This window comes from Vigna unguiculata, chromosome 8, assembly GCF_037176805.1.
Source record: "Vigna unguiculata cultivar grain cowpea cultivar isolate G323 ecotype 2 chromosome 8, ASM3717680v1, whole genome shotgun sequence".
In the NCBI taxonomy this organism is placed as follows: domain Eukaryota; kingdom Viridiplantae; phylum Streptophyta; class Magnoliopsida; order Fabales; family Fabaceae; genus Vigna; species Vigna unguiculata.
In genome coordinates this window covers 28,740,590-28,752,712 of record NC_140799.1, presented here as the reverse complement: position 1 = coordinate 28,752,712, position 12,123 = coordinate 28,740,590, and the positions used below count along the sequence as shown (strand labels likewise).

The 12,123-nt window shown below is 31.6% G+C and overlaps 1 protein-coding gene across 1 annotated transcript; it reads right to left on the bottom strand.

Moving 5' to 3' along the window:
- Positions 1 to 5,567: 5,567 nt before the first annotated feature.
- Positions 5,568 to 10,412, bottom strand: LOC114195388 (uncharacterized). The gene is made up of 6 exons (XM_028085840.2): positions 9,935 to 10,412; positions 9,683 to 9,806; positions 9,349 to 9,475; positions 7,218 to 7,254; positions 6,810 to 7,077; positions 5,568 to 5,948 (listed from the first exon to the last, which is right to left on the bottom strand). Exons 1-6 carry the CDS (start codon positions 10,115 to 10,117, stop codon positions 5,860 to 5,862), a joined length of 828 nt encoding a protein of 275 aa, XP_027941641.2. The 5' UTR covers positions 10,118 to 10,412; the 3' UTR covers positions 5,568 to 5,859.
- Positions 10,413 to 12,123: the final 1,711 nt, after the last annotated feature.

Here is a 12,123-nt window from a genome sequence, read left to right as displayed (position 1 = left end):
GATTTGTTCATCCTCTCTTAAAGAAATAACAAATGTCCTTATAACCCATATGTCTATCATCAAAAGGTGGAGAATGGTGAATTCATCTACCTACTGTAGTATGTAGAAAAAATCTTGATAACATCTCATGATGGAGTTAAGATAACAAAAAAAAGTCATTATTGATAACATCTCATGGATTTGAAATGAAGCATATGGGTGAAACTAAGAAGATTTTGAGGGATGGAGAGAGATTGAGCTCAAAATAAGTTATTCTTATGTCAAAGAAAATACATACAAAAGATGTTGAGATGTTTTGTTATGGAAAGTGTTAAAGTTGTGAGCATATATATATATATATATATATATATATATATATATATATATCTTATGTTTCTTATGTTAAAAGCAACATTGGTAGACTTTGAAACAAATATAAGATATTTGAAAGAAATTGAGGACATTGGGATTATGTTCAAAGATGATTCACAAAATACTTTGGCACTGCTCTTAAACTCTGACTATGTTGGAGACTTATATGGTAGACAATTCATGGCATGCTACACATTAACAATTGACATCTCATTGGTTATTTGGGCTACGCTCCAACTAAAAGTAGTTTCTTCTACCACTAAATGGGAGTATATGGCATTGGTAGATGTGAGTAAGTAGGGTATTCAGTAGAAGAGTTTGATAGACAATATGAGATTTACTTAAGGGAAGACAATAATATTTTTTTGTGATAGTTTGAGTGCATTTTTTTTAGTCAAGGATCATTTTCAATATGGTATCACTTTCTTTATACTAAGGAGAGGATTGATGTGAAGATGATTGATAAGTGCCCAAATTGAGTGAAAATTTAGATGATTTTAGCACTTATCTAGCTTTGATTGTTAATAATTTTATAATAATTCACCCTAATTTAGTTTATTTTCATAATGGAACACCAAAGGAGAGAATCAAAGGAAAACAAACAGAATTGATAGAAAACATTACAAAATTGGGATGAATTGAGTTGACGCGATTGAGCGACAAAAATGGTGTTGAGCCACAAAGAGATGTTTTCACTTAATCAATTTTTAAGAGGAAGTTTATGCATCATGTACACTTGTTAAATATATGTTATTGTTGGGTTTTATATTTCTTCATATGTTTTGGTTATATATGGGTTATGGTTATAGTTATAGTTATGGTTATGCGATCAATCACTTCGAACCATCGGCTCTAATATACCACTGTTAGTTATATATTTTTCTTTCATCATATGGTTATAGTCATTGAGAGATTATGGTTCCATATGGTTATATGACATTAGTCTTACACATATAAGGCCTTTGACACCACTTTAATCCCAAAACCTTAAGACAATGATGTTATAGGTCTTTATTTTTATATAGTGTTTAACTTTGTCTATTCTAACCAATGTGGAACTTTGACTCACACTTGGACTATTCCCAACAATTATTGATAATAATTTCAAGTGAAAAGATTGCATTCTAAGGTGCAATTCATAGATTTGTGTGTGCTATTCTTTCTAAGGTAAATCTTCTGCTCGTAGATATCTAAAGGTAGATGGTCTAAGATACATATCACATAACAAATACTAATCATTATATACATTGGCGGAAGAAGGTTATGACATAGGGGAGCCATGGCTCCCCCAACCATTTTTTTTTTCTTTTTTTTTTCTATTTATTTAAAAAATAATATTTATATATTATTTTTTTATTTATATTAATTGATTTTTATTTTATTTTATATATATATATATATATATTATTACTTTATTTATATATTATTACTTTATTTATATTAATTTAATTTGTATTTTTTTTAATTTAAAAATCACGTTTTTTTCTCTATTATAATTTCTTATACCTTTTTATTTGGTTTTTTCACTTTTGTGCTTCCATTTCTTTCTCTCGTTTTATTTTTATCTCAATTTTCACCATCATTTCCTTATTATTTTCAAAATTAAATTGCACTACGACAAAATTGAAGAGTTAATGAACATGTTGGACTGAGCAATTTCTTCTTGTGAGTAAGTTCATTTTTTCCCTTCTTTTTTTTAAGCAATTTGTTTTCCTCTTGTATGTGGCTTTTCTATGCTCTAGGCATATCTCTATCTGTTAGAGATCATAAAATCATGCTTTAATTGTTGATCAAACTCTTCTTTGTGTAGATAGAGCTATTTTAGGCTTTGAAGTTGTGTAAGGGAAGAGCAAGATTAGGAATCTACTCTAAGGTAAGGGAAGCTAATCATTTAGAAGTTATTAGTTTTCTTAAAATATTGAGTCTTGCTTTTAAGATTTAATTTGAGGTATTCATAATTTTATTTTTTTGTAAAAGAATTGACAAATTTATATTAGAAAAAATATGATAAAGAGTAAAAGAATTGATTCTTTTTTCAAGAGGAAGGTTTGTGATGAAGATGAAAAAAATGCATCTACGTCGTCTAAAATTGAGAAACTTCATGATAATCCAAATATTGAAGAAAACGAAAAACAACTCTCTAAGGTTCCTAAAGTTACATATAATGAATTTGAAAATACTTTAGAACGTGATCCGGGGAAACGTCTTCAAATCTGAAATACCTACCAAATCAAATTGATGAGGTACGAATGGCTTATCTAAAATGGGGTCCATATCAAATGCATCTAGAAAATTATCTGTTGTCTGGAAATATGATCATCCAAGAAGATTTCAATACACATGGTTTAGCTTATTTCCTTCATGGTTATAGTATTCACCATTAAAAGATGCAACATATTGCTTACCGTGCTATCTTTTTAGTAAAACACCAAGCGGACGACCTGACTCAGATGTTTTCCATTGTTACATGTAATTGAGTTTATTTTCATTGAATTTTAATTGGCAATAAGTTGATTGTCATTAACATGTTTTAACTTTTTAAATGTTTTTTTATAGGTTTTAAAAGTTGGAGGAGCATTTTGACTAAAGGTAACTTTTGTTTTTTTTTTTATATATTATTGTTGATGATAAACTTTATGTTACTCTTTCATATATATTATTGTTATATTGTTTGGATTATATTGTCATGAGTGCTTATTTTGAATAAAAAATTATGTAAGAAATTTTTTTTTTTAATTAAAAAAAATAATTTATATATAAAAAATATAATTTGGCCCCTAAAATTTGTGGTCAAGTTCCGCCACTGATTATATACATTTTACTTAGTTAGAATTTTATTTACAATTCTAACTAATCATTTTGTTCCTTTATAAACATAGATTGTAGGCATATTCAAATTATACAAACTAAATTTTTTATCATTTTCTATTTTATACTTATTTTTTTATTATTTGCCTTTATTCAGTTTAATTTGTAATTTACTTCGTAGAGTTCTTTCATTGTTCTTAAACTCAATTCAATTCATGTACCATAATTGAAAATATTTAATCCAAATTTTTGACTCAATATCTTTTAATCATTTATTGATTAAAACATAATTTAACAAACTTGGTGAATATCGATAAATGTAAGTGTTGTGCATATACTTTCATCAATATAAATATATATATATATATATATATATATATATATATATATATATATATATATAATCACAACTTTCCTTAAATTAAAAGAAAATCAATAAATAGATTTATTAGAGGAAACATTTAACTTCACTCCTTTTACTATTCATTTGAAAAACACCAAAACAGACCGGATTACTACCAAACTTTGACAAAGGTGAAGGGTATTCCTTCTTTTTTATGGGCAGCGGGTATTTCTTTAATCAACTAAGATTTTTCTTAATTACCTTGTTAATGATGTAGCAATTTTAATACTCATTATGAAAGTTTGTTTATTCATCAAGTTTTTAAACCTTATATAAGTTGTTTAATATTATTTTATTTCCAACATATACACTTTTTTTTAATTTATTCTGATTTCATAATTATATGTCTCTAACCAATATTTTAGACTCTTAAATTAACCAAGAAATTGGTAATTGATTATTAACAATTCAAAGGAATATATATATATATATATATATATATATATATATATATATATATATATATATAATCATATTACTTGTTTTAAATGTTATTCAAATGAATTTGAATATTTTTATTAGTTCTTTTTCATGTTAGGTGAACTAAAGAGACAACACAACAAAATTCAGCACAAAATAAGGATTCTAAATGACTTAAATTCAGCATAGAACTTGGACTCTTCTAATCAAGTTATCTTATCACGATCACATCATTTGTTATTTATCAATTAATTCTTTCATAATATATCTTAAACATCATATCTAAGATTATATTTATCTATCATACGGATCATTGAGAAAGGTCAAAATGGCTTACTTACATTATAAACTTTTATAAATTCCCCACATAGATTTAGAATGAAAGCATGAAAACGTCTAATGGTGGTGTAAGTCACAAATGACCAATTAGAAGATGACATTTATAATATTGAACAAAATAATTGAAGTAATTATAACGAGTTAACAATCAATAGAGTTGAAGTTAGACAAACATGAAAATAAAAGGTGAATTATTAGCTCTACTGATCCAGAATCGAGTTTTTGTATACAAATTCATTTTTTAAACATTTATTCTATCCCATCCTTGACCAATTACTCAAGATTTTTCTGTAAGAATTTTAAATTTCTTGCACTTGGTCTTTATATCTCACAATCTAAATATTCCTTCCTATCTCTGCAAGTTTAAAGCATATCAGCTTTATGAAAAAATTGTATGTCAGTAGCTGTTTGGCCCATCATATTTTTGTAAATTCTTTCATTAGATTGTTTTTGTACTGAGTAGCTTGAGTTCATCAACACTTTCTTCCAGCCATTAAAATTTTTGAGGTTACAATCAAGAAAAATAGTTCTCTATATATGAAGATACAATTTTAATTAGAACATCACAAGCATAATTATTTAGAAGAAATATCTAGAAAGAGAAAGAGAATAAAACCTGTATATTTGAGAGACAAAAAATAAATGAAAACTTCTATGATATATGTGGACTTTTAATTTTGTAAAAGATCATTAATAATTGGAGTTGCAGATATACTTGAAGAGCTTGTTCAAAAAAAGTTTCATTTGCTAACAATATATTTTCGAAAACAAAATCAATAAATAATACTAGTTTACAAAGAATGGTTAAACATTTGTCTTCTTAAAAAAAAAAATCCATGATTTTCTTTGACATTTTATGCCCCAGCTGTCCCATCACCCCCTTGTTTTGTTTTGTTTTTCATATTTCCCCTTCCTTTGGTAAAACATCTTTGCACCTTGCTATTAGGATTGAGAAAAATCATAAACAGACGAATGAAAATTGCTCGTAACATCAAATCTCTCATATTTACCCTTACCCTACAACACAAATTTAATTTCAAAATAAAATCGGTACAATTTTTATTCTTTTAGAAAAATATCATTTTATAGAATTTATTTTATCCATAAATAAACATCTTGCCAACCGTGATTTAAAGACATGGGATCTTAAACAAAATTCAAAATGTCTTATTTAAGAGCTCTGATTAATTTCTGTATTATTTGAGGATGCACCATGCATGTTAAGCTCTTACAGTGGGAGAAAGTATAACTTAAAAGGAAAATAGAATTAATTAGGAAAAATGATATAAGTGAAGATCTCCTTGAAAAGAAGGAAAAGAGAAATGAAGACAATCTCCATGAAGTAGATTAGTCCAACTTTTGAATGCCATAGCTGTGGGGAACACAACTAATCTGATGAGAACCATTATTTCCTAAAAGCTACAGCATGTGGACCAAAAAAATGAAGATATGATCATGTGGAAAAAAGATCAAGAATTAATGTGATAAAATTTAATTTGAAGATTATACAGTTGAAACTTAGCAGGTATATATATTTATCAGTTCCTCCCTTGGCTATTTGAACTTTCCGAAGTTATAACTACTCCACCTGCTGCCTCGGACGAGGTACGTTGCTGAGTCTGTGAGTCTGATCACAACCAATCATAATAAACAATTGTCACATTGTGTTCATCATTCAAATTCTAATCAATTAGTAATCTCTATACAATAATATATATATACATACATATCAGTGTGTGTGCTTGTTGGAAGAAGTGAATATGAAAATTGAAAAGAAAACTGGTATCTAAACTAAAAAACACTCAGATAGTACAGAGTTCATGTTGATTCCTTGTTTGATAAAACACAGATCAATTATAGTTTAATATAACTGTCATACGGTGATCTGGAACAAGAAAAAAGTTAACTTGTTTCGGTTACTGCACAGATTTGTTTAATAATAAAAGTTACAGCAGTGGTAGTATGTGTCAAACATGCAGTGTGGGCCAATGCATGGAAGCAAGATCATTTGACTGGTTCTTTAAAGAATTTAACCACCACAATATATGTTTTTTTTCCTACTGAAACCACATGCATTCACTGTTACTTTACATGATGACCCTCTCCCTCTGTCATGACTTTCTTCCACATTGACCCATACATTATACGGTTCATGGCACAACCGAGACAGCTCATTCACATGGGGCTGGGGTTGCCCATGTGGACCCCTATGGCCACATGTTACAGCCAAATCATAATATATATTGTGTGTCAGTAAGTGCATCATAATTCATAAATCTCTGTGCACCTCTCTCTTTCACTCCACACTCCTCTGTGACCATGTGTGGTATATTATGCATACATTTAACTCACATACATATAAAATGCAAGTTAAGATAGACCAAATACAGAATCAAGAATGCAGTTTTTTTCTTCTTTATGAGTGAATGAATGCATTATTTAAAAGTTTGTGTATATATAAAGTTTGAGAAGAGAAAAGGAATAGTACCACTAGGGGAAGGAGAGGGTTGCCTTATTGGAAGTGGTTGCAACTGAGGTGGTGGACGATATGCAGAAAATGAGGGTTCCATGGGTGTAGGGTAGTATAGATAAGAGGGTCCAGCTGGTAAACGATGTGGTTGGGGTGAGGAAAAGGTACTTCTTGGTGCTTGCACAGAATAGCCATAGTAATAAGGGGAACCCATGGTGGAGGAGGATGGTCCATAGAGTTGTTGGTAGTATTGTGGTTGCTGAATTTGTGGGTTATACAATGTGGCCTGTGCTCACACAAATGTGCACAATCATTAACCAAGCAAAAATGTTACACAACTGTTCTCCATTATTTGCAACCAACCTGACATCATTAAAAAAATAAACTACATGTTCTTAATTGATTGGAGGGAGAAAAGATGCTTACTTGATGGTACCCATAATCAGGGGTGTAGGTAGGGTAGCTGCAAAGAGATTTGAAAGCAATTTAATCACCAAGCAAATATAGAAGGAAATACGTTAATGCAGAGGTGCATTTGTTTCTTTGAGAAGCAATGCTCAAAATGGAAGACTCCTATTGTTGTGGACTGACACTGAACTTAACATGTTAGGTTTTCCCAGCAAAAACCAGTGAGGAAAAAAAACCATTAATATTAGTTGTCATGTGGGACCCCTAAATTCATCAATGTGTAATGAGAGTTAGTGCTATTGCGTGTGGTATGTATGGTATGGCATGGCATGGCATGGTATGGTATGCATGGTCCTTGAGATTGAATTAGTTATGACTGATTCAGTGATAAGGGTCTTTTTTGTGGCTCAGGAATTATGAACATGTAGTTGCCCCATCAAGCAGAAAAAGGAAGGAATAAAGCAATATATATAAAGAATGGTCAAGGTGGCATCCAATGATATGAAATTTTGCATGCACATAAAAGTATAAACTATGCATCCTCGTTGGAACTGACAGAGTAGAGTTTAAGGAAGGAAATTTCTGATAGAACGTATAAAGAATTATCAACTATTATTTGGTAGAACTTTCTAGGTGATTCAAAAAGTTCAACCACCCGCTCAAAATCTTAATATTTTATTTTGCAGTATAATAATATCTTCAACTTTACGATTAACAAGAGACAACATATATACACAGTGAAATTCAATACCCTACAGTAGAAACTTAGAGGACAAAAGATTCGGCTAATGTTAATATATCAAATTCAAATAAACCTAATTAACTATAAGAAAACCACGTTACTTTTTATTTTTCTTTACTATCGAAGAAAAAGAGGTTTGAAACACCTGAGAGAAAGAACAAAGGAGAAAAGTTGTAAATAGAAACAAATAAAGTAACACTGTTCATCTTCAACATTTCTTTGTACTAGCTTTCTGCGGTTACATATCATCCAAAAACTTAAGTTTGTATACTGTGTCTCCTACTCGTACAATCCTCAGAAAATGAAAGAAGTTAACATAAGAGTAATTTCCCTTCTGTTTTTGTTTATCCGTTCATGGTTTTTTAAGAGTACCTTTTAATTTACCAACTAATACACCCCATAAGACAACAATAACATTGCTGGTGAGAAAATGACTTGATGGTACAGGACATGCAAAAGTACCGAGAGCTGAGGGATTTTATTATGTACAAGATTATAAAACAAATTTATTGACGCAGGACCACTATATATCACACATAAAAAAAATGTACATGCATTGCCACGGATTAAATATTAATTGATCTGTTCCTGTTGTCATCCACATTTCTACTATTACCATAGATGCATCATCAATTACATAAGTTACAAAGCAATGTTTCTCATCGATAGGTAAAATCTACAAGCACCCTATCTTCTTAGGCCTTCTTTAATTTATGACATTAATAACTCAACAATATTTTTTCTGAATCGCAACACTCCTCTTTAAAAGACACGAAAACCTAACCTCCCCACATCTCTATTTTACCCCTATGTCAGGTTGTAGTGCGAAAAATGTAATTTTTTTTTTTCTTCCTTCAAGTTTCAACATACATAGAATGAGTCACATTGGTCTTTATTTTAAAACATGTTTTGCCAATGAGTAATCTCAATCAGAAACACAGATAAATGCAGATAATCCGACCGGTCACCTTTAGTATATCCTTTCTTTTAATAATGTTTTTTGTCGTAATAAATACCTTTCTTTTATCATTATTTTGACAGTTGATGTAGTAGTTGATCAAGTGATGAGATTGGAGGAAATAAAATTGAATTGATTAAGGTTTTGAGTGTGGTGGTAGTTAAAAAAGGAAGAGGAAGCAAAGTAGGGGGAGGAAATGCACATGATGGTTGTTGAAAGTTTGGCCTTGTGTGTACTTTTAATGGTGATATGATACGTGAGGATTTTCACGCTGTCACCAAGACCTACTGTAATTGGGGGGGGAGCAGTCAAGCGACATATGTAGACAGCAATGTGTGCGTCTATATGCAGTTCTCAATTAATGCCATGGACCAGTTTCTTTGACTGTGAGTGACAGACATGGGTAATAATAAATGCCCACAGTAAATGTACAAAGCTAACTCACTAACCCATATGGCGGGTACACCAGCGGTGGTGGTGGCGGCGGCGGCTGCGGTGCTAGTGCCGGCGGTCCTGCCGCCGGCACACCACTGTATGAAGCTGTTCCTGGTGCTCCTCCTTGGAATGTACCTCTTCCTGCATTACCACCCCCACAACACAACCACAAATTTGATCAAGGAACAAAACATTATATTATATTTATGTGTATATGTTTGTGTTTATATATATGTATTATCCTATGTATAATAATAATAATAATAATAATAATAAGTGATATTGTGATAATGATGATGATGATGTTCATCACATTGAAAGATAGAAAATGCATATAAAATAATTAACCTCTTGGTGGTGATGGTCTAGGTCTTCCGAGAGAAGCAATGTTACAATTTGCTCTTCTTCCATCTATCACTGGGTTTGGATCAGCACATGCCCTTCTAGCTGATTCTGGATCACGGAATGTTACCTGTTATATGGGACAAGTTTTGTGTGTAATGAGGATCAAATCAAACAACACACATGTTGCAGTGAAAGAGAATCAAGTTTGAGGCAGAGTAAAGAGTTAGAGAGATAGAGAGAGAGAGAGAAACATACGAATCCGTAGCCTTTAGATTTTCCTGTGTTCTTATCAGTGATAATGACAGCTTCAAGAATCTCACCAAACTGCTCAAAATATTTGCGCATTTCTTCGGTTGGAGTCTCCCAAGCTAGGCCTCCAACGAAGACCTTAGTGAACGTTGTGTCTCCGAACTGTGATCGGTAATGTGGGTAAGCCATGGTGTCAAGGGAAGAAAAGGGTGACCTTGTTTATGCATGAAAGCTAGTTAAGCTCAAAAGGGTGTCCTTGTTTCTTCTGATCTCTACTTATTGACTTGTCACTGCCATTTTCTCTTCTGGTTTTCTGCTCTCTCTCTCTCTCCCTCTGCGTGTGACCGTGTCTTGTAGTTGTCCTACTCCACCATTCAACAACGCCCCCCTCACGACACAAGAATCATTGAATTTGAAGAGAGGCTGAGGGAAAGGGGTGGTGGGTATGGTTTATGATGGTGTGGTATCGTTATTATTTGATGGTTGTTTGTGACAGAGGAGTTAGTTAATTAAAACAAAAATATACGAAAAGGAAAAAAATAATTAAAAAGAGGGAGTTGTTTTATAAAAATATATATATAATTTATTGTTCTAAGAGAAAAGGAAAAGGGAGTTTGAAAAAGGGTGGTGGTGGAGGAGAGAGAAAGAGATCTGACAGATGCAAACTCTAATTTGCTGGCCAAAGAGAGAAGGAAGAGATGGTGTGGGCTTTGTAGTATATCACAAGTGACAGCTGCGTTACTATCTCACTTGAAGTGTTTCCCCTCTGTCTCTGCATTAATATACTCTCCCACCATCCAATCAATTTTCCATTTTGACTTAAACAACTCTTATTTCCTTGTCCTTCTCTTCTTCTCCCCTCATTTCTCATTCTTTTTCCCAATACATTACACACCACCCTACCCTATCTTCACTTTCAAACATGGATCTTATATTCTCTTCTTTATAAAACAAATGTTTATCCCTGCTAACAAGCAAAAGGGTAGGAAGGATTAGTTCCAATAATGTCAGTTTGTATGAATGTTTATTAGGAGAAGTATTCACTAACCAAAGTTTGAACACACCTTTGTATTTGATATTGATATTGATTATACAAAGCATAATTGTGAGGAAACAAACAAAAAAACAAAAGGGTACTGGTTAAAATGTTAGTTTTCCAACAACAAAAGATATGGACCCTCTGATCATGATCAGATGGTTCTTTTTACATGAAAAGAAGAAGTTGTGTGATGTATATAATAAGCAAGAGGGTGTGCGTGCTGTCGTTGGCAGCTTTGGTCTACAGACATGGAATGAAGCAGATCAAATTTTTACTCAGTCCGCTTCCTTTTTCCAAAATGTTTGTTGCAGCAAAAGTTATGCGCATATGAGATATAGATATTGATGTACAAAGTAAAAACAATAATTTCAATATCAATTTGACTTAACTTTTGTTGCTTAATTATATTTGATCATAGATCATGTGCTCGGGTAATTAACTGGACCAATCATGGTTACACCTTTTTTCTTTATGTTGGGACCAAACTATATCCCACATGACCCCAAATCCGCTAATCATAAGCTATTACCAGCAAATCAACCAGAATGAAAGGGAACAGTTACAGTTAGGTTTGAAAGAAAGGATATACTTTTGTTCTTTATTAATTCATTTTTTCTGTTTTTCTTTTTTTTTTTAATTTTCTGTTGAAGGTTGGTGATTATTGCTGGATTGGAAACCATTTTCCGGCTACAATGAAAACAAAACTAAAGACTGTTAAGAGCTATAATGTAGATCCATCACCATCGTATCATTCCTTCATCAATCGCATCATTAACAGTTGTTAATACCAAGCTAATATCCCTCTTATTTTATAGCTAATGGTAGACCATTATCTTGTCCACAACCCACCACCCTCAAAGTCACACCTCCTGCCACCAAATTAACAACTTTATTCAATTCAACTACGAATTTCTTTTACCTTTTATTTTTATATAAATCTCCCTCCTCCCACTTCCAAAGTCTTAGTTGGACCTTACATCAAAATATTATGGAATTGAATTTCATCTTCTAAATAGTTTATATCACAATCTATGTGAATGAAACTACTCACTAACTACTGATCTCATCTGCAAATATCTGATAGTGTTCACTTGATTCAATCATGAACGTGAAGGTGTGTGGTTAAGGTTGAATTACACATAAAGATTTAAGTTTT